Source organism: Emericellopsis cladophorae (genome assembly GCF_022114955.1).
Source record: "Emericellopsis cladophorae strain MUM 19.33 chromosome Unknown NODE_39_length_213758_cov_118_025819, whole genome shotgun sequence".
In the NCBI taxonomy this organism is placed as follows: Eukaryota; Fungi; Ascomycota; class Sordariomycetes; order Hypocreales; family Bionectriaceae; genus Emericellopsis; species Emericellopsis cladophorae.
The window spans coordinates 40,792-62,384 of NW_026250964.1; the positions used below are offsets into that span (position 1 = coordinate 40,792).

The 21,593-nt window shown below is 57.1% G+C and overlaps 9 protein-coding genes across 9 annotated transcripts; 4 read left to right on the forward strand and 5 right to left on the reverse strand.

Annotated features, from left to right (window-relative positions):
* Positions 1–95: 95 nt before the first annotated feature.
* J7T54_000224 (uncharacterized protein) lies at positions 96–6,706 on the reverse strand (the record flags this gene model as incomplete). Its single annotated transcript, XM_051508026.1, has 8 exons — positions 96–1,363; positions 1,421–1,960; positions 2,513–3,759; positions 3,820–3,989; positions 4,039–4,153; positions 5,009–5,854; positions 6,026–6,433; positions 6,501–6,706. 8 exons carry the CDS (start codon positions 6,704–6,706, stop codon positions 96–98), a joined length of 4,800 nt encoding a protein of 1,599 aa, XP_051360780.1.
* Positions 6,707–8,400: 1,694 nt separating this feature from the next.
* On the forward strand, positions 8,401–9,090 carry J7T54_000225 (uncharacterized protein; the record flags this gene model as incomplete). Its single annotated transcript, XM_051508027.1, has 2 exons — positions 8,401–8,460; positions 8,521–9,090. 2 exons carry the CDS (start codon positions 8,401–8,403, stop codon positions 9,088–9,090), a joined length of 630 nt encoding a protein of 209 aa, XP_051360781.1.
* A 1,755-nt stretch (positions 9,091–10,845) lies between these two features.
* Positions 10,846–11,895, forward strand: J7T54_000226 (endochitinase; the record flags this gene model as incomplete). Its single annotated transcript, XM_051508028.1, has 1 exon — positions 10,846–11,895. The coding sequence occupies one exon, from the start codon at positions 10,846–10,848 to the stop codon at positions 11,893–11,895; it is 1,050 nt and encodes a 349-aa protein (XP_051360782.1).
* Positions 11,896–12,472: 577 nt separating this feature from the next.
* On the forward strand, positions 12,473–13,333 carry J7T54_000227 (fructose-bisphosphate aldolase; the record flags this gene model as incomplete). The annotated part of the gene is made up of 1 exon (XM_051508029.1): positions 12,473–13,333. One exon carries the CDS (start codon positions 12,473–12,475, stop codon positions 13,331–13,333), a length of 861 nt encoding a protein of 286 aa, XP_051360783.1.
* Positions 13,334–13,468: 135 nt separating this feature from the next.
* Positions 13,469–14,425, reverse strand: J7T54_000228 (uncharacterized protein; the record flags this gene model as incomplete). Its single annotated transcript, XM_051508030.1, has 1 exon — positions 13,469–14,425. The coding sequence occupies one exon, from the start codon at positions 14,423–14,425 to the stop codon at positions 13,469–13,471; it is 957 nt and encodes a 318-aa protein (XP_051360784.1).
* Positions 14,426–15,080: 655 nt separating this feature from the next.
* Positions 15,081–16,176, reverse strand: J7T54_000229 (putative 2-hydroxyacid dehydrogenase-like protein; the record flags this gene model as incomplete). Its single annotated transcript, XM_051508031.1, has 2 exons — positions 15,081–15,185; positions 15,268–16,176. The coding sequence occupies 2 exons, from the start codon at positions 16,174–16,176 to the stop codon at positions 15,081–15,083; spliced, it is 1,014 nt and encodes a 337-aa protein (XP_051360785.1).
* A 580-nt stretch (positions 16,177–16,756) lies between these two features.
* Positions 16,757–17,593, forward strand: J7T54_000230 (uncharacterized protein; the record flags this gene model as incomplete). The annotated part of the gene is made up of 1 exon (XM_051508032.1): positions 16,757–17,593. The coding sequence occupies one exon, from the start codon at positions 16,757–16,759 to the stop codon at positions 17,591–17,593; it is 837 nt and encodes a 278-aa protein (XP_051360786.1).
* A 98-nt stretch (positions 17,594–17,691) lies between these two features.
* Positions 17,692–18,198, reverse strand: J7T54_000231 (uncharacterized protein; the record flags this gene model as incomplete). The annotated part of the gene is made up of 1 exon (XM_051508033.1): positions 17,692–18,198. The coding sequence occupies one exon, from the start codon at positions 18,196–18,198 to the stop codon at positions 17,692–17,694; it is 507 nt and encodes a 168-aa protein (XP_051360787.1).
* Positions 18,199–20,035: 1,837 nt separating this feature from the next.
* Positions 20,036–21,281, reverse strand: J7T54_000232 (mitochondrial protein Fmp26; the record flags this gene model as incomplete). The annotated part of the gene is made up of 3 exons (XM_051508034.1): positions 20,036–20,887; positions 20,937–21,055; positions 21,104–21,281. The coding sequence occupies 3 exons, from the start codon at positions 21,279–21,281 to the stop codon at positions 20,036–20,038; spliced, it is 1,149 nt and encodes a 382-aa protein (XP_051360788.1).
* Positions 21,282–21,593: the final 312 nt, after the last annotated feature.

Sequence of the window (21,593 nt, forward strand, 5' to 3'; positions counted from 1 at the left end):
CGGCGCAGGATGAGAGAGATGATGTACGACGCCATGTTTGTCAATTAGGTAGTCCATGGCACCAGCACATGTTGGGCCTCGAGCCCTTGACAATGTTACATCAGGCAGCTGATGCGGTACTTTGGATCAACCTTGGCCACCCAGTCGGGCCACAGCAAACCCGGCTCGGCATCGCGAATGTCCCAAATATGCTCCAGTGCACCGACGAGGTCGCCACGATCGTAGGCGATGCCTTTGGGCTCTCGCAGTCTCTCCCTGACCATGTCGCGCACCGACAGATCGGCGGCGTCGCAGCCCGCGATGAACAGCGGGAAGACGACGGAGAAGGAGACACGGGAGTCGGAGCTGATTTTGGCAATCTCATTGGTGACAATGTGTACTTGTTTCCGGATAAAGGGCGCTGTGAATGGTGTCTGGTGCAGTCGCGCGTATAGTAGGATGGCGCTCGCTGCGTACATGGATTCGTTGAGGGCGACGACAGTGGCGGGATCGCTGATCTGCATGCGTGCTATGGATGTGTCAACGTCGCGTTCGCGTGCGTGGAGGAGCATTTCCTCGGCTTCGGCTATGCGATCGTCATCGTGTCCGGCCAGATCGTCGGGATCCGTGGTTGTGCCGTCGAGCTGCAGCAGCTGTGCCTCCAGCAGTCGTCCAATGCGTAGAAGAGGATTGACCAGCCTCGGGGAGAAGGTGTAAATCGGATGGCTGATCCAACCGCTGAAGGCGTCCGAGTACTTGCGACTGATCTCGTCGTCGTCCATTTCGATCATCCGACAGGCCTTCTCGCCAAGCGGGCTTTGAGGCTGCCGCAGGGAGCACAGCGTGGATATGACGGTCCATCGAAACTCGGTCAGGGGAATCTCAGGTAGCGAGAGGGGTGCCTGGCTCTGCTGGAGAGCCTTCCGTGCCAAGAATCGCGAGACAAGGTTGGAGGCGATTCGTAGATAGTCATGTCTTTCCGTAGCAAAGTAATGCAACAATGTGGCTGCGCAGATGAGCGGCAGCAAGTCATCGTCGCTGGTTGTCGTCTGCAGCAGCTGAGCGCGCATGGCGCGCACCGCCTCTGCGCTCGTCGTCGTCTTGGTCAGGGCGAAATGCTCCCGGCTGTTGTGGCGCAGCTGGTACTGACCAGCCGAAAAGCAGAAGATGGCACTTCGGAGCGCCTTGCTCGACAGAGCCATCTGAGGCAGGGTTGTGGTGTATGGGTGCTGGAAGTCGTACAGGTGTCCGACGTCTTCCCAGTCCAGACACAGAAAGTCGGCTTCCGCTACCGACAGAAAGTACTGCCAGAGGAACCTGCGCTCGGGCGAGGCCAGCATGTCGTCTGGCCACGGCATCGGGCAGTAGAGACGTTCGGGTGCGGCTAAAACGGGGGCGATTGTAGTAGTTGTGGAAGACGTCAATGGAAGGTTGGCCGCACTTGAGAACGCGTCGAGGCTTAGACTCCCGTGGCCTGGAAAGGAGACGGAAGGGAAAAGTTCGTCGTCATCCGAGCTTGGCAGTAAAGTTGGTACGACTGAAGCGAGGCTCAAAGTCCCGTCAGCTTGTGCTTGATCGCTCGTCGTCGGGTCCTGCATATCATTGCGAGGAGAGGTTTCTGCTGGCAAGGTGCTCGAGAGTAGCTGTTGGTCCAGGGGGCGCAACAGGTCCAAAGTGTCATGCTGTGTCCTGCTCGAAGGACCAGAGTCTTGGAAGCAGGGTGGCGATGCATTGAGGATGGTGTCGTTGCCATCTGGTTCTATCGACGGACCAGTGTCGTCGATAAACCGGGAGCTTCGTGAGGATCTGGCCTTGGTCTTTTTGGCGCGCCGCTCCTCAAACACAGCAGGAGTCGATAGCTTGAATGTTCGGGCCTCGCAGACATCGGCGTGCTTGACGCATTGCGAGCATCGTGGTTGCTTGTGGTCACACTGGTCGATGTTCTTAGGGGCCGGTGCTTGGAACCTGACGTTGCTGGCCACTCACTTTGCGTTTCTTGCGTGAGCACTGCCCACATGCACCCCTTCTACGCGGCTCATACATCAGCGGGGGTTTCCGGCATGCCTTGCGACATGACTGTGCGTTGAAGACGGCGATGGGCGCATTGATAGGTAGCCGAAGATGAAGTGATGGCGATGAGCAGGTAAACCACGTGACCCGGTAGCTCAAACCAAGGCCTATACTAACTGGGTGTATAGGGTAGCCAGAGAAATGTAGACGCCAGTCTTGCTAACTAACTAATAACAGTTAACTAACGTCAGGTGCAGCATGTGTATCAACCTACCCTAGGACGACATTAGCTCCTTTGCGGATCCTCAACCAACCCCCCAATGTTAAATGCTCTCCCTTCAAAGATCCCAAAGTGAGGCAAGCCCCTTATTTTCCGCGAGCAGGTCGTGGAATATCTACTCTCCCGGAAACTTGATGCCGATGCCTAAAACAAGCATGGCTGAACACCATTAGTATGTGTGCTTGTCGATTCGGGAGTGTGAATTTCAAGCCTCCCCTGCCCGTCAGTGTATCGTGATCTCACAATGAGACTCGCCAAGCCACTCTCGCAGAGCGTCCTTGGTGATGGTAGCTCGAACAAGCCCGATCCTTGAAAACCGCCCCTGCAAATGCTTCAGCTCGAAAAGAGCGAGAAAAACCTCCGTCTTCCGATCCTTGTTATCGATGACAGTTGTCCCAAGGTGCAAGCACAACACCCGGATAGGAAATGTCCCATCCACGAGGTCCGAAGAATAGCCCTGCATGCCTGCTGACACGTCCAGGTCACTGTTTCTTGTGACCGGTCTATCTAGCCTGAAGTCTTCTACTTTAAATACCTCCACTGGGTTGTCGTTCGGACCGAGTATCGCGAACCGCGTGGCCCCTGACGTTTCCGAGTCGAGCTGGCCTTCCTCCGGTAGGTGCGCAACCATAGTCCCAGTCTGAGCCCTCAGCGTGATACATCCTCGAGCCGGGCCGCTGTCGTCAAGACCGCCATCCTGAACGTCCGTCGATACGACTTCGCAATGGCCGGGGAGAAGTCTATACGTACTGACGAGTTTCTTTGCCGAGAGCCAGCTCCAGGACGGTGGTCGATTCGACAGCCCGGCATGCGATCCAGCAGCAGCATCCTTGATGACTGGCAGCCGGATATCATTGTGCCAGGTGAGACCGGGAACTAGGTTCCCTTTCCAAAGCCCCGCGATGTATTCATCGCCGTACTGCTTTGCCAGGACTCTCGCAATGGCGGAAATCGCAATCTGCCTGTCCGTCTCGAACGTCAACTTTCGACCGGAGTATACAGATACCATGTCAGACCAGAAAGAATACATCCTCGCGATCGACTGCGGGTCACCCTGCAAGACCGATAAAAATCCTTGTTTGTTGTCAAGGCCCTGGAGCATGTGAACAGGGGGGTAGTAAGGATCTGGATACATGGCGTGGCCACACTCGCAGACAGCCAAGGCGGTGCACTCAAAGGTAACGGCAGAGGAGTAGCTCAGAAGCCGCGGTGCGAGTACTCGCTCCTGCATCGTCCAGGCCCGAGTGGACAGAGGCTCGCTGATGTTGTGGAATGAATGGAGGCGGGAGTCGTGGATCGTGCGCATCCACATGCCAGTAATAATACCCCCCTGAAATGGTACACGTAGACACTTGGCCGAGTAGACGTCTCTTTCTTTCGACGGGTGCAGAAAGCCTTCGTCGTCGGCGGATGCTAAGGAGGCGGCGATTGTCAGATAGGCACCACGATATATGTCTCCCATTTTGACGGATTCCTTCCTCCAGTCATCCCTGGGGCTGTTAGCAAGATTTGACAACTTCCACCACACATCCGCAGACGAGTATCCTTACGAATCATCCTGGACAATACACAACGAGTCGATCCATAGGTATCGCAGGCCAATCTGCCTCGTCAATGTCACAGCATCTTGAAACGTCTTTGCCAGATCATCCCATTTGATTTCGGATAGGCGACTGGCGAGATTGTCGCTGGTAGTCGTGCACGCTCTCACGTCCCCCCACTGCGGTTGTCAGATCTGATGAAAATCATATGACCTTGGGAGACCATACGCAGTGACTCAGTGCGATGTACTTTGAGGGATTCAAGTCTTGCACGAGGCAGATGCCCTCGGGCCCGGGACACTCGAGATCCAACAGGCGCTTGGGTGTCTCCTGCACATCAACTCTGCACTCCGCATGATTTTCCTCGCAGTTGCGAACCCACTGTATAATCAGGTCATTCGTAGCCTGATTATTTGGCTCTCGAGGGATAGCATTCGCCCACCCGAGGCCTTTGATTGCGCTTGCAGACCCTGCAACACCATATGTGAGAACGAAGCGGCATCGGGAACGTGGTTTAATTAACCTGTCTGACGAAAGATCTCAAGATGCGGAACGACTGGCAATTGGGCATCTATCCACATGAGAAAGAACGGCTCGTCATGGCCTGTTCTGACAAACATCTGGTTTTCATTCGGTGCTACATAGCCATGATCGGAAATCGCGGTGAAGAGCAGGGAGCAGAGGAAACATGCCCCAAGTTGGGCACTTTGTTCAAGCTCACTGATGCCCAAAACGTGGAATGCTGTACCCTTCTGTTCGGGGGTTGGCCTGAGCTCCTGGCAGACATTGCACGTATCGAATAGATTGATCATTGCGGCGTGTGACGCCCCCAAGATTAAGGCGTAGGGGACTGAAGGCGTAGGGGACTGTTTTCGTGAGTGGTCTTGGTTCAGAAATATTCATGTTCCATTTTACTCTCTGCGAAAAGTACTAGACAGAGTAGACGTTTATTGAACCCCGCTTCGTGCTTATATAACAATGTCTTATTCTGACACGTCCAATCTGCCTGCTTACAAGCATCGAATTGTAGACACATGCTGACCAGTCAGTCGCATTGAAAGATCCCCAGCTGCAATGTGTTGATGCAATATTCTCCCGTTGCATATGGCCGTATGTGACCGCTGTTGACAGCTTTGTCTGCGATTCATTCAAGTATTGGAGTCGTCGTCAACATCATGCCTCCATCACCCCAGCTTACTCCTTCACCCTTTCCGAGGTGAACACCCACTTAGCCGACTCCCATCCGCCCCGTCTCGTCACATGCGCACCAAACATGGCGCGCTCGTCCAGCGGCTTGCACACAGACGTCGCCACCGGGCACGGCGCCATGGGAGGGACCTGGAACTTGGACCAGTCCCCGTCCGCGGGCGCCACCTGATACCCAACGAGCAGGGAGACGACGAACCCAAGGATCTCGGCGGTGGCAAAGTTGCGCCCCGGACACATGTGGGCGCCTCCGCCGAACGGCGTGTGCGAGACACGACGAATCTTGGCTTCCTCCTTGCTCAGGCCCGTGTCCAGGAACCGTTCGGGCCGGAACTCATCAGCGTCGGGACCCCACGCCGCCTCCAAGGCATGCAGGACGCCGGCTGGCATCCGCACGTGACCTCCCTTCTTGAGCAAGTACGAGCGGCCGTCCCTGTCCTTGATCGTCGTGTCTTGCACCACGCGTCGATTGCAGGTGAACTTGTTGGCGAGGCGACTTGCCTCACGGTAGCAGCTGATGAGGAGGGGACACCTGTCGGAGATGGTGTCCACGTTGACGGTTACCGTGTCCCCAGGGCCACGCTCCGCGACTGGCTCGGCTTCCGCGCGTAATCTGGACACCAGTTCGGGTCGGGTGAAGATGTGCATGAAGAACCAGAACAGGGTCGGTATGGAGTTGGACGTTGGGACGTGGATGAGCGCCACCTCAATGTCGCCGATGCTCTTGGGTTTGATGCCGTACTTGCGAAGAATACCGACACGGTTCCTGATCATGGCCGAGACCTTTTCGTCGTCCTCTTCTACTGTTTCGCAGTACGCTGCCAGTGCGTCTTGGAGCCTTCGCCTCGCCAGCCGAGTCTCTCGCAGTACGGCTGAGGGGAAGATATGAACCATGAGTACTGGCAGACCTGTTTCAAAAGTCCTGCAAAAAAAAAAAAAAAAATCTTAAGAGAGTGTTTCCATAGGAGGGGCTCCCGGGGGGGGGGATTACCACACGTCCTCTACGGACTGTTCGTCCTTGATTGGGTTGCGTGGACCAAACAACGCTTCGCACGTAGCCACAGTCATGAGGTTGCGCAGCCAGAGGTAGATGTTCGAGACGACAAGCCCATCTGGCCCAATGCCGTCTATGTGCTGTGAGACATGCCTCAGCGACACGACGTTCAAGTGGTGAATATGCTGGGGCGTCGTCCCCTCGTAAATGCTCTTAAAGTAGGCGGGCAGGATATCTGTCTTTGTGACAATCTCGTGCGTCTCATCGTCGTACCCCGTCACGCCGCGGACGTTTTCTACAGCAAATGGGATGAATGAGAGATGCTTGCTGCAGTAGGCAGCCTGCACCAGAAAGGGATCCCATATCGCGTATACTTTTCCCTTGAGGATCGGCACCGTTGCGATGGGCAGGCGACACTCCTCGCTGTGGGTACGGCGTCAGCGAGGGCACGGATGGAATCATCTTGCGGTGCAGCAAGCAGAAGGCCTACCCGAGATTCTTCAAGAACCATGGCTGTTCCCGGACGGATCGGATCAAGTGTCCGATGTAGGGAATAGGGGGCCTGATGACAGGAGGTTCAAATTCATCCACGCCCAGTTCGAGCGCTCGCGCCACAAAGAAGAGCACAGCAGCAATGGCCAAGACGCCGATGGCCGACTTTGATAGCAGCAGATCGATGGCGTCTGTCAACGCCATATCCAAGGATTGCTGGGGGTTATGTAGAAGAAAGGTCAAGTGCCACTCATTCCGGGGCCATAGGTTTAAGTATCTATGGACCTAGTCAAGCTACGCGCGATATATCTGAGAATATGACTCCGGGATTGACGCAATCATTGGCGGGTGCAGCCGATAATGGATATACGTATGCTCAGTCGAAGGATCGCATCCTGGCATAGTCCTTCGGGATGATACATCATACGTGTACTAGACTAGGGTACGATCCTTTCGAATCGACCTCGGCAGGCCAATCCTCCTCCACGGCTCCTTTGGCCATAGATCCGGTTAACGCAGTCTTTGTTATTTTGTAGGCAAATTCTATAGGACAACTCATCGTTTCAAAATCCGAGAGAGCTTCGCAAATCCGTCGACCCCATTCAGACGGACGCTTCCTTCAACTCCAACTCCAAGGCCAAGGTTTGATCCATCCATGTGCATACGGGTCTGACACGTCCCACATTACAGCTGCACACTTGCATCGGTATCGGTAGCATCCATTGGAGTTGAATTGAACATTCGGCAAGAGCTGCACTTCCCAGGGCATGTTTGTATGCATATCCCATGGAAGAGCATGCTGGCCACTGATACCCTCGAGACGGGCGGGGTTTTCTGCCTGCTCTGCAACCAGGGCTTCAAGATGCCCGTCTCTCTCATAGACGCCTCCCACGCGACAAAGATTTGAGATGGCGCCATACTTTAGTCACCCACTCAGTAGGATTCTGAACTGTCCGCTTTACCAGGGCAGAAATGCACCTCAAAGGACCGGGCGCGGCACACATCCCTTGTAGCATACATGCATGCCTGATTCATTGCCCTTTGGAAACACCATCGAGTCCGCTGTGGCATGCTAAGTACTCTTCCCCGAACATGATGCTCAGAGTTGGGCGACTGGCATGTTTCTCGCCAAGGAACCTGCCGGGCCCTTACCTGCCGCAAATAAGGGAGGTGGCGGATCTCGGCTGTAGGGAACCAGATGTGTGCCTGACAACGCTGGATATGCCGGAGCACGTGGTGTGGCATTGGCGACCCTCGCGGGGATTCCTACCAGGGCCGGGTCATTCCATTGCGTGGGTTGAGAGTATTGATCAGAATTTCATGTGCGTTTTTCCGCGAAGGGTTCAATAGCCTTGGCAAGACACACAGTCCAGTGTGAGACACCTCTTCCCGAGACCCGCATGCCCAACACTGGGGGAAGCCTCATCTCGAGGCATTCCATGCGGCCTTGGGAGATTAGCTGCGTACCGCAGTATCTATGTGATGGCTAGGGCGAGTGCGCCCCTTCTGACATGCGGCGACTGAACATGCGAGGTCTAGGTAGTTGAGAGGGTGGCTGGCCAACGCCATCCCGCAGGCTCTACCATACCATCCTGGAATGGTGTAGGGAAGACTTTTCGGTGCCCGAGACATTCCATCGGAGAACTTTCATCAGTCTGCCGATTGTGGAGGCGTGCACTGAGTTGTTGTGCTCGGGAGATCACCCGTGTATACGGCAGTCCCAAGGGAACGGGCTTGGACTGCTGCGAAGCAGCCTCAATATCTATAAAGACACCCACTCCCCCCCAATCCAACGAAAGGACTGGGCCTGCTCATATCACCGCCATCGCATCAACTTCTTCAGCCACTCTCACAAGCACTCTCAAACTCTCAGACTTTCTCCGACTCTCCTCAGCAAGATGAAGCCAAGTGCCATCCTCGTCGCCGCTCTGGCCTGCTCCGCCACGGCTGCCCCGGTCGTACGTCCACAACCACTGCCTGCAAACCTCCCATGAGACTGTATGCTGACACACTCCCAGCTTGAGACTCGCCAGTTCGGCCTTGGTGGCATCTTTGGCCTCCCCCTCTCCATCTTTGGTCAAGGCATCAACCTTGCCGGCGACATTTTCGACTCGGCGGCCTGCGCATTTAGCACCGTCATCGGTGGCCGCAGCTCGCTCTGCTTCAACCAGGCCGGCAGGTCAGACGGCAACGGCAAGGGTGTCACGATCGTCATCAAGGTTGGTGCCAATGGTGGTGCCAACGGCGGTGCCAGTGGTGGTGCCAACGGCGGTGCCAGTGGTGGTCTGACCGGTGGCATCAGCGGTGGCATCAGCGGCAGTCTCGGCGGTGGCATCGCCGGTGGCAGCGGCGGGAGCACTGGGGACAGCGACGCCAATGGGAATGCCGACGGCGCTATTGACGCCGACAAGGCCATGGACGAGTTCGGCTACGGCTTCAAGTACAAGACTGTCGGCGACAGGTGGAGGATCACCATCACGCCCAACAACAAGGAGCTCGAGGAATGCGAGGAGTTTTACCCCAAGGACTCGGAGAAGGGCATCCAGGAGCTCGTTGCTGAGGCTGCTCTGGAGTGCCTGAACAAGTAATCGGTGGACTGGTGTCTCAATGCCGTATTTTCCCAAGACTGGGCGGGCATCTGGAAAGGAGAGTGTGAGCACGTCGTGTCACTTGCTCATCGGAATGAATTGGTCTGGGTCCCGTAGAGCCTACGCTTCTGAATATGCTATCTGAGCCTCGCTGTAACTCGACGTGTCTCCTATGCCCTGGCTGTGACTGCTCTTGTCCGCTGGATCGTCCGGCACTCGATCAATCCGAGGTACCTGTCTGTGATTTGGTTGACGTCTGTGAGAGGTGGTTCACGACATTACTCCATGTCTATTTTTCATGTTTCAAGCACAACGTACTTATTCAATTTGGCAGGAACCTTTATCCAGTGAACGGGTAAATGCCTCTACTACTGGGCCGCATTCACGCAAACAACGGGGCTGCTGCTTGCGCCCTTGATAGCTGGGCCGCGAGTCCCCCGAGTCTTGACTCCTAGCATCACACTTTGAGCGCTCAATACTGGCGACATTACTCTGTTCGCTATCTGCAGATGTAGTTCCTACCTACATGATGAAGCCCATCTCGTTCATTGTCCACGCGCTCAGCGGGGCGGAACCTTGAGAAAGAAAGGAGCTGCCATGGGCAGTTCATCTCCCCTCGCTTAACCTTCCCATCGACGTATGTACACCAGCTCTTGGCCTCTCCAGCACGCACCACCAGCAACCCTCAGATCACGGTTGCACATCTCGGATATGTCTGGCGCTTCCAGACCAGGAAGGCTGTGTCTTCAATGGTGTAGCGGTCGGTATCAATGTTGTTGGCGACTTGACTGACCCGAATCTGTTCCATCTCCAGTTGACAGCCATGGTCCCCACGATGGAGGACGCAAGTTCTCGCTGAGTAGGCAGGAGAGACGGCCAAGAGGCCGACGCACATGGCCACGGGACTGGGCACTAGTCTCGTACCTTTCGCCCCCGCCAGCGACAGTCGTGGCTATCTCTGCGGTCAGTTGTTGTCGAGTATAGCAACGTGATACTCTCCAAGTATGTGCCCACGTGCTGTAACATCCAATCAAGTGGGGGCCCCCGAAAAGCGAGACAGACCAAGACAGCAATCTTGCCGCAAGATCTAGAGAGGTTATTGAAGCGAGTGGAGAACCATGTCGCTCCTAGGCTGGATGCCGCGGAGCTACAAGCTCCCCGATTGCGCGCTCCCCGCGACGACTCCTCTCGGTACTCCCGCTTGTGACGAAGAGATCACCCGCTTCAGCAAGCACGTAAGCCGCTGTAACCTACCTGGGTGCCCACGGAGTCCGAGGTCGGATGGAGCCGCCCCTATCTCATGCTTAGCCCACGACAGCGTCGAGGTAACGTCGAGAACCCGGCAACTGTCACCTAGATGCCGGACCTCATGCCAGGAGACTACGTTACGCGTGCTCAGGGGCCGGGTGCCGGCTCGCGTGATGTAGAGTCGTGACTCGTAGACCCCAAGGCACGAAAGCGGTTGAAACATTTCCCCTTTGGTAACCACCTGCCGCTTTGGGCTGATACCACCTACCCATCGTGTCATCCACACTCAACGTGTGAGCAGCTTCATCAACGGCTTGGAGAGGACAACCCGGTGTTGGTGGGTATCGGGAGACTATAAATGAACGCCTTGGTCAAGATGGGGAATGGAAGAAGGACAAGCCAGGACTGCAAATCACTCTGCGATCTCCTTCTGAGCTGGCATTCGGGCACCATCAGGAGAACTTACTCTACAGTACAAGACGAAAAGACCTCGTTCGCTCAGAAACAATGACTGGCCTTGTGCATACCGGCGTGGGACTCTTCGCTGCCATGTCGACTCTGCTCGCCACGACACACGCAGCTCCACTGACACCTAGGCAGGCCACCTGTGGTTTGACAGGGAAGCCTTCAGGCAAGGTCCTTCAGGGGTACTGGGAGAACTGGGACGGTGCAAGCAATGGTGTCCATCCTGGTCTGGGCTGGATCCCCATCAATGACGCTCGCATCAAGCAACACGGCTACAATGTGATCATGGCCGCCTTCCCCATCATCTACCCCGACGGCACCGTTCTGTGGGAGGACGGCATGGACAGAAACGTCAAGGTCTCGACGCCCGAGGAGATGTGCGACGCCAAGGCAGCCGGTTCGTCCCTGCTCATGTCCATTGGGGGCGCGACGGCCGCTGTCGACCTCAGCTCGTCCGCCGTGGCTGACAAGTTCATCTCCACGATTGTCCCGATTCTGCAAAGGTACAACTTTGACGGCATAGACATTGACATTGAGGCCGGCCTGACGGGCAGCGGCGACATCAATCGCCTGTCCACAAGCCAGGCCAACCTCATCCGCATCATCGACGGCGTCCTCGCGGCCATGCCCGCCGACTTTGGCCTCACCATGGCCCCCGAGACGGCGTACGTGACGGGCGGCAGCGTGGTATACGGCTCCATCTGGGGCGCCTATCTCCCCATTATCAAAAAGTACACGGACAGCGGACGTCTCTGGTGGCTGAACATGCAGTACTACAACGGCGAGATGTACGGCTGCCACGGCGACGCGTACCCGCGCGGCACCGTCGAGGGCTTCGTCGCGCAGACGGACTGCCTGCACCGCGGGCTCACCATCCAGGGGACGACGATCCAGCTGCCGTACGAGATGCAGGTGCCTGGTCTGCCTGCGCAGGAGGGCGCGGGCAGCGGGTACATGACGCCCTCGCTGGTCGGACAGGCCCTGGGCCACTACGGCGGCCAGCTCAAGGGGTTGATGACCTGGTCGATCAACTGGGATGGTTCCAAGGGGTGGACGTTTGGCGACAATGTCAAGGCGAAGCTTGGGTTGTGAGGGGGCAGTTTGAGGTGTGTCATGGCCGATGTTCACAGCGCATATATTTGGTCGTCGTATATGTTGCACTGATATGTATCTGATGCGAGAGAGATGAATGAGAGCTCTTGCTTTGGGCTGCGAACAGTACGGTCCTGAGTCCTGAGTCCTTGACCCCTTGACGACGAGGTCACTTGCCTGTTTCCGACCTGCCTACCCTGTACGCCCCGCCACCCCTCACGACTCACGAGTCTCTGGCCGACACTTCGACCGCCTCCTACTTTCACGAGAACAACAAAGCGCACTCAAAACCACCGAATGCGGAGAAGCCTTTGGCGACGAGCGGCGTAGTGTCCGCCCGGGTAAAGTGGCGCTCTTCCTCGCTCCCACTACACTACGCTACGCCTGCGGTCCTGTCGGTGGAGCATCGCAAGTATAGCCGGGCCAATGCGTACAGTGGAAGCTCCCCGATGGGAAACTGACGACAATCCTCAGTATTACTCAACGTACGCTCTCACATCTTGTTCTCGCTCATACTCTCCTTCTCCCTCCAAGTCAGATCTCTTTGCTTTTCATATCCTTATCAGCAAACCTCAAGATGCCCAAGAACAGAGCCCTCGAGATCATTGATGCCGCAGCGGCCGGCGGCTACGCCGTCATGGGCACATGCTGCTACAACATTGAGGGCATCATCGCGTCCGTCCGGGCCGCCGAGGCGCAACGCTCGCCCGTCATCATCCAGCTGTTCCCCTGGGCGATTGAGTACGCCGACGGGCTCCTCCTCCACGCGGCGCGCGAGGCGGCCGACAAGGCCTCGGTCCCCGTCGCCGTGCACATGGACCACGCCCAGAGCCCCGAGATCATCCGCCGCGCCGCGGCCCTGGGCGGCTTCGACGGCATCATGGTCGACATGAGCCACTACGAAAAGGAGGACAATATGCGCCTGACGAGGGAGCTGGTCGGGTACCTCCACGAGCGGGGCATCATCAGCGAGGCCGAGCCGGGCCGCATCAACGGCGGCGAGGACGGCGTCAGTGACACGGGCGACCTCGAGGGCATCCTCACCACGCCCGAGCAGGCCGAGGAGTTTATGGACCTGGGCATCGACTGGCTCGCCCCGGCCTTTGGCAACGTCCACGGCAAGTACGGGCCCAAGGGGCCGCAGCTCGACTACCCGCGCCTGGCGTCCATCTTTGCGGCGACGAGCAAGCGCGGCGTCAACCTCGTGCTGCACGGTGCCAGCGGCGAGGCTTTTACGGAGGAGATTTACCGCGAGTGTGTCAAGAATGGCATGCGCAAGGCGAATGTGAATGACGCCTTTAATGTCGAGTTTACGAGGGTCATGAGGGAGAAGGCGGACAAGGTGCCGCTCACGACGCTGCTCGAGGAGGCGACGAGTGCGATGCAGGTGGTCATGGAGAAGCTCATGCGGTGGATGGGGTCGGCGGGGAAGGCATAAATAGTATAGTATAGTATAGTATAGTATGGGCAGAGGACATGGCTAGAATGTATGAAGCTCGCTCACGGAATCGGGACGGGCCAGTCCGAATAGTTATTCTTTTGCCTTCTGAAAGTTGCCTCGCAAATGATCAATCTACTGCGCCAAGTACTCCTTGAACTCGCGGACAATGTCGTCCATGGACCCAGGCGCCTTGAAACCAAGTCCCAGCGCCCTTCTCGAGTCAAACTCCGCCGGCCACGAGTACAAGATCCTCTTGAGCGCCTCGTCCTCCTCTTCTCTTAGGAGTTTCAGCTTGTCCTCCCCGCCCACCCTGGCCAGCGAGTCCATCATGTCCTGCACGGTGACAGTGATGCCCGGCAGCGTCATGACCCTGTCAAACTCGGGCAGGACATGCCTGTCCAGCGACAGCGAATGCACCAGGTTCCCGACCAACGTGCCCGGCGAGCATAGCCTGTGCTCATACGTCCGGTTCTGGATGGGGATGACACATTCGATCCCCTGCATGGGCTCTCGGATCATGCCGCTGAGGAACGAGCTCGCCGCGGCGGTAGGCTTCCCCGGTCGTACCGAGATTGTCGGCAGCCTAAAGACCAGCGCGTCGACAAACTGCCGTCGATGGTACTCGGTGATGAGGTACTCGCACATCATCTTGGCGCAGCCGTACGACGACTCGGGCGTGGCCCGCACCGCCTCGGACACTGGTGTCGGGACCGGTCCGCCGTAGACGGCCTGCGAGGAGGTGTACCGGACCTTGACGCCGGGGCAGACCGTCCTCAGTGTCTCTAGCAGGTTCCTCGTCGCGTCAAAGTTGACACGCATGCCGAGGTCAAAGTCCGCCTCGGACCCGGACGACATGATCCCGTGGAAGATGAAGACGGCGTCGAGGTCCTTGCTGACGACGGCGTCCGACTGCGTGAGCAGGTCGGCCTGGAGACACGTCGCGTTCTGGGGGTGCTGGACGCCCGCGGGGATCGGGGGCTCGACAATGTCTGTGAGGACGAGGGTGTGTTGGCCCGTGGGGTCGTTGAGCAGCGTCTTGGCGAGAAGCTGGCCAACGAAACCGGCCGCGCCGGTGATGAGGATCTTCATGGTCTGTGTGGGTTGGAGCAGGGCTTGGAGATTTTTCAGTGGAATGGTTCTCGTTTGATGTGTCTTGGTCTAAAAAAAAATAAAAAAATAAAAAAAAAGCGACAATGATGAACATTGGTCTGCTTCGATCCTCTCACAAGTTCACGACCCCGCGGGCCCGGTCACCGGTTTACGGAGATGATGTGGGGAAAGCGGGACGGGGAAAATCATCCATCGGAGGCATCACCGACATGCGCGGAGAAAAGGCCGCTCGTTTGTGTCATGGCGTGGTGATGTTCTCGCAGCTTGTGGAAAAAAAGATGAATTCGATGTTGGAACTTGGAAGACATGCGAAAATGGAAGTTTAGAGGATATGCATGTATGTTAGGAAGGAACCGAGTGCACGCCTTCCTCCATTTGCAGGAATCGCGAGGGCGGAGGAAGGTGCGCCTTCTTTTGGGGATCGGCACAGGGGAGGAGGGAGAGAAGGGCAGGCGCTGCCAGAACACGTGTAGCTTCGGCTCGTGCTCTTCGCCCTCTTTTGGCAGGACAGGACAGCTTGCGCAAAAAGTAGCTGTTCCAGCGGCCGACGCGGGGCGCAGGAATGCAAACCACACCCTGATACAGCACTTATGCTGACCCCGAAAAATTACTCGGTTTATCAGAGCCTGCACCTTCATTTGGCAGCGTCGATATTGTCCTGCTCCTTGACGCGGGTGATGAGTTCCCCAGACGTCAGAGCGGACTTGATATTGTCGATGACAAGCAGTTCCATAGCGCGCTACACACATCAGTCAGCCCTGTCCACGCTTTGCGTTGGAAACAGAAAAAAAGAAAGTGGAAAAAGGAAAAGGCCAACCTACCCGCGTCTCAAATGTCAACGTGCCGATATGCGGAAGCAAGAACACGCGCGGATTGTCAATCAGCCCCGGATGCACCATCGGCTCCTCCTCAAAGACGTCCAGCCCCACGCTCCATATCCGATCGCCATCGTTCAGAGCCTCCACCAGCGCCGCCTCGTCCATCAGCTTGCCGCGCGCCGTGTTCACAATTGTGACGCCCTCCTTCATCATGGCCAGCTGGTCCTTGCCGATAACATGCTCCGTGGCCTTGCTCAGGTTCAGGTTCAGGCTCAGCACGTCGCTCGTCCGCAGCAGCTCCTCAAACGCCACGTATCGCGCTCCCTCCTCCAAATCGGGGGCCAGCCGCGAGCGGTTGTGATACTGAATTATCATCCCAAAAGCCCGTGCCTTGGCGGCAAAGTTACGTCCTATGCTCCCCATGCCCAGGATGCCGAGCACCTTGCCCTGTGGATCGTGTGCCGTGGGCAGCGGCTCCTTCCCCCATTGCCCCCGCCGGAGAATGTCCATGCCGACGTTGGCGAGGCGCAGCGCACCGAGCATGCAGAGCACGGCTGTGTCGGCCGTGGCATTGTCGACGGCCTGCGGAGTGCTGGAGATCTGGATGCCGCGTCGGGTGGCGGCGGCCACGTCAATGTTGTCGTATCCTGCGCCGTTGTGGCAGATGTAACGTAGCGAGGGGGGCAGCTTCGAGATGAGCTCCCCGTCAAAGGGCCCCGTGACCTTGGTAGACTCATTGGATCGGTAGAGGGCGACGACGTTGTCATATGTGCCTGAGCTCAGCTTGCTGAGGAAATCATCGCGACTGCCTGTGCGATATTCGCGGAGCGCTGATACGCCCGGTTCGGAGGAGAGGGAGGACCACTCTGGGTCGACGAACTTGAGGTCGCCGATAAGGAGTACGTCGGCCATTGTAAGGGATAAACAGACTTATAGAGAAGATTGTATGGCACACTCAAGCGATGAGCAACAGCAATGAGAGAAGGTAAGACTTGCTATGACTTATTTCTGTGGTCTGCAGCGTGCTGGTTTATGTCCGGCCGGCCACGGTGGAGAAGGGCGGACTAGATCATGTCCGCCCGCTGTCATACCCGGCAGAGGAGAAGTCCGTGGACGTCCCGGGAACGTGGCTAATTGGGTTTTTGGGCCGGTTCTTATCACCGCGAAAAGCTCGCTGCTTCACGAAAAGTGACGGGGGTGGATTGTGAGAGCTGGGCTTTAGGGTAGTTTGTTCAACGCCATTGTCGAGGCCTAGCAGACCGGAAGACCAGCCACCGCACTTTTACGTACATGTCCCATCCACGATGCACCAGAAACGTGCAGGTCAGACGAGCGTGTGACAGTGAGACTAGGATGCCAAAAGGCCGCTCCCAGTGATGCGCCCAGCCTCCCCACCTCATGATCCCCTCATGATACCAGTCGATGCTCCTCGCCATCACTTCACACCATCAACTACATGTCAAGTATCCATCCTCCCTTCTGCCATCCCAATATGACAGCTGAGCAACCCCTCCGGTTCTGGGACATTAAATCCAGCCCCCCCGTCGAGAAGACATGCTACGCCCCCAACCCCTGGAAGGCCCGCCTCGCGCTCAACTTCAAAGCCGTCCCCTACGGGACCACATGGACTCCCATAACGGACGTCACTCGAGTCCGCACCGCCCTCGCCGTGCCTCCCGTGCGCAAATTCGCCGACGGCAGCGACTTTCACACCTTACCCTTGCTATTCAACCCGGCCACGGGTGAGTACCTCGGCGACTCCTTTGACATTGCCGTCTACCTGCAGAAACACTACCCGGACGCGGGCGCGGGTGACCTGTTCCCGCCACAGCCCCCGGCGGCGCTGAACTTCACGGTGCCTCCCGGCGCCGAGATTCTCATCCCCCTCACCGAGGCGCGGCCGGGCGCCTTTCAGGACTACGCACAGTTCAACGTCCACGTCGACGCGGCGTTTACGCTGCACGTGCAGCTGGCCATGGACAGGTTCCCGTTTGACCCTGCGACCGAGGATGCGAGCAAGGCCGTGTTCACGGGGCGCGCGGGCGTGAATGCCTGGGAGGACCTTTTACTCACGGGCGAGGCGCGGGTCCAGATGCTGGCGTCGTTCGAGCGCATGCTGGGTGGTCTGGCGGTACTGTACAGGAGGGATGAGAGCGGGCCATTTTTGCTGGGGACCAAGGCGAGCTACGCCGACTGTATTGTCGGTGGCTGGCTACGCATGATGGCTGCCACGCTGCCGTGGAATGAGTGGGAGGCGTTGAGGGGCTGGCATAACGGGACGTTTGGGCGGTTGCATGATGCGTTGGATGCGTTTGCTACGGTCAAGTAGCAGCAGATGGCAAAGAACGTCGAGATTATTAGAGCCTTTTTTTTTCTTCGTCTTTCTTTTTTCTTCTTTTCCAGCTACCTGCCTCCTAACTACGTCCGTCACCCATCCAACACCATCTCCCAGACCTCGCTCTCCGACCCCGCCGTGAAGCTCCCCTCGCCCAGCCCTTTTGTCAACCTGAACCCGCACGAGTGGTAGAGCTTCCGCGCCGGCTTGAGGACGCTCTGCGTATTCAGTACGACACGGCTGTACCCCTTGGATCTCGAAAACGCAATTGCCTGCTCCACCAGACTTCTCCCCAGCCCCAGTCCTCTTGCCTTGGGTTCCACCAAGAGCAGGCGGATCCTCGCAGTGTTGACTTGCTCTTGGTCCTTGATGAGCATCACCGATCCCAGATACGCTCCTTCGCTTTCGGCCACCCAGCAGCGTTCTATTTCCGGGTCGTAGTTTTCGAGGAATTCGGCGGCCAGCCGAGCCACGAGCTTCTCCACCTCGAACCCCCAGCCCTGGTCTTGCAGGTAGATGAGGCCGTGGCGGTACGTGATGTAGCCAATGTCGCCCGGGCGATGACTTCTGTATGTGATGGAGGTCGTGTTTTTGGCCATGTTGGGATAGTGAATGCTGCGTAGTAGTGTTAAGTAGATGGTGCCCGAGTCTCAAGTGGTAGGATTTCTGGTGTTGTGTAACTTGATATAAGGCTAGTACACCCATTCTTCTGGACACTGAATTTATAGTTACCAGCTTGCCCTCGGCTTCATCGTTCTGCGCGTCCCAGTCTCGCGATGCGCCTTGCAATGACACCGCGCTGTGGAGTGGGGCGGGGCCTGTCATCCCCAAGGCGTACGAGGTCTCGAGCTCTGCCCCCACCGCGGAATAGGCGCATTGCCCTCGGCACGTTTCTTGACTGGACAAGGAACATGCTCAAGTTATGCCGCCAACAAAAACAACGTGGCAACATGGGCCTCTGCCAACAATAGGGCGGGTTGTTCCACCCTCGTCACCGACAAGTTTCTTGTATTGGCGCGCCGGCTAGTCCCGAGTCTCTAGGCATGTGTCGTACGACTGTAAAAGAGGGGCGAAAAAACAAGACAGACTCCACGCAAATATTTGCAGCGATGGGACCGACTCTCTTTCATAGATTGGCATCAGCGGAGCTCCCACTGAGGCACCAGCGTCGATATCTAGGCCGCTGCCCCACCTGGGCACCGGCCATCGCGGGGTCAAAGACAAAACCACCGGCCCCTCCGGCACCCGGCAAAAGCGGAGACCGGACAGAACGGAGCCTCGGCACCTACATACTCGAGACGTCCAGATGCCATACGCCGTCGGACCGCAACAGGACTCACAGGTCGTGATCAGGCGTATTTTAGGGCATTCTTGTAAGCAACGAAATTGGGTGCCATCTCATGCGAATCACTGCCGACTTCGTGACAAGATTGAACAGCTTGTAAGGAAGACAGGTGCACATCGGCACAGGGAAGCCAAGAACAGCATGAATTCATGAGCGATTCTTTGGCGGATAGATATTTCTCGCGGTAGGAGTTGAAGTCTCGAATGGTTCTAGAGCAAGCTAGGTTCTTGATCACAAGTATGAACAGACTTGATTCTCATTGCGAGATACACAGAGTCCCGGGCCGACTGTACTGGCGCGCGCGTCCAAGCCTTCCACGTTGTCCTTTGCGACTACCTGCGATCTTTGGCAGCCATTTGCTTCACAATGCTGTGCGCCGTGTCAATGTCATTAAGATCGTGAGGCTTGAGACCATAGGCGCTCATGAAGCTTGACCATCCACCATACGACTTGACAATTTCACGCTCGGCTGGCTGGAGCGGGGGCTCTGTGAGAGAGGACGTCAGCAGGCTCAATCGGAGCGGACAAGCATAGCAATGACTCACGTAATCCGTCGGTGCTCGGCATCTTGAGTTTTTTTTCAATGGTCGCTGATGGGTAACGCGATTGCTTTGTTCTGTGCAGGGTGTGGTGGAGAGGAGAACAATGGGATAAAAGAGGTGGGTTTTCTGGTTTGCAATGGACGAGTCGATCCAGGTCCCGTTTGGCCCATGTGGGGTCCGTAAGGTCGTCAAGATGTCGACTAGGAACTGCCGCCTACCCGGTATCCCGCCTGATACACCGGCTGGCGCGATGTGAAAGAAAGCAGGAAACACGAACTTGATGCTAGAGTTTACCTCTTTTCGAATGGCTAAGCACTAACGGCATATGTCAAGATGGCCAGGCTGCGAATACGCCACCGTACGCCAGTCACGCAATCGGGAGGACCCCTGATAGGAAACAAATTGCCTCTTTTAGGTCCTTTCTCCCCAGGCGACATTGCGATCTGTAGGGTCTGGGCGTAGGTAGCTGTCTATGCATAGGGCCTTGTAGAACAATAGCAACAGAGGAAAAACGTGTTGTACACCAGTACATCTACACCCGCCATGTTTTTATACAAACTCCTTGAGATCCTTCTTATCCTCAAAGGTCACCTTGCCGTCCTTGTGCACCTCCGCAACCCGTATCGCACTCGGCGCCTGCTCCGTGGTCGGCGGCGGAGGGAGCTTCGCCTCGCCCTCGGGCTTTGTCGCTAACTCAACGGCCGCAGGCGCGACACCAGCAGGCGCATCGGCAATCTCGTTCACCTGCTTGTCCGAAAGCACATCCGCCACCCTGACGCCCTGACTTGACATGATGACCCGCGTGGGCCCCTTGAACTGCAGAAAGAGTCTATCGCCCCAGATAGTCCTCCGTGTCACCGTGCGGAGACTGTAGAGGATCCGCGCCATGGCCTTGTAAGCGCCAGACTGGCGGATGGTGCGCATAAACTCCCATTCGGGCAGCCACCTCGTCAAGGAGGGGACCTGCAGCCGTAGGCTCGAGCTCTTGAAGCGAAAGGGCTGTGGTGCGTTGCGGGATATCGAGTAGGCGACCACGCTGCCCGGGTGCGCCACGAACTCCTCGCCCTCGGCCAGGTCGAGCTGGTAGACCTGCCCGGGGGCCGCGAGAGCTGCCACGCCGCGGCCGGTCAGGAACGTGCTCCCCCAGTGAGCCATGGAGAGGTTGTGCTGGATGCGCGAGGACAGTGTCAGAGTATGTCCCGTCCAGGCGAGAAGGGAGTTGCGTTGCGACACCATCCAGTCGGTGGTGCCATCGAGGTGAAGAATTTGAAAGGTCGTCGTCGGTGATGTTGTCGAGATGAGGGCGGTGATGGGCGTGGTAGCCGTGATCTTTTGGTAGAGAAAGGGAACGCCAAAGGGGGCTCGTGAGAGAGGGTTCAGTAGAGAGAGCGTCGATTGTGCCTGGATACGTTAGCTCGAGCAGATGTGGCATTGTTGCGCGTAGACATACGTTCTCAGGTTTGCCGGCCATGCCAACAAGAGTCCCTCGTCGAGTGTACAGCTTCTGCGAGGCGGATAGTGTGACCGAGAGCATCGAGTAAGGAGAACCGAGTACTTCGAAGCGAGCGTCTGTCTTGGTCAGTATCGCTTCCTCGGTCAAGATGCTGGACAACCTACCAGCTGCATCGCGTGAGCTTTCGAGCGTCGTCCCAAAGGCATCCCCGCCGGCTCGTGGTTCGCTGCTCGGCGCTGCGCTGATCTGAATGGCGCGGCATTGTCGGCAGACGCTGTGGGAGGTTGACTGAGGTCGCAGCCTTTGCGTCGCCCGGACCAGATGCGATTGTCCTCGCATCATGTCGCTAATGTGTGCAGCGATGACAAGTGTCGTCGCTCAGACTGGCCTTTCGCGAGATGGACTGGAGGCGGGAAAAGCCGTCCAACGTCACGGCGCCTCCATGTGGCGCAGGTGTGTGGCGCTAACTCGCGAAGCTAGTCCAGCTGTTGCTGGGCAACACACCCATGCCAGTCCGACACGCTTGCACGATTGAGATTGTTCTGGGATCTCGAACCTCCACACCGACTGGGAACACCATCTTGGGGTCTAGAGTCCGTTGGCGCACACTCAATGCCTGGCTAGGCAATTTTTGACGATCCGACCCGTCCCACC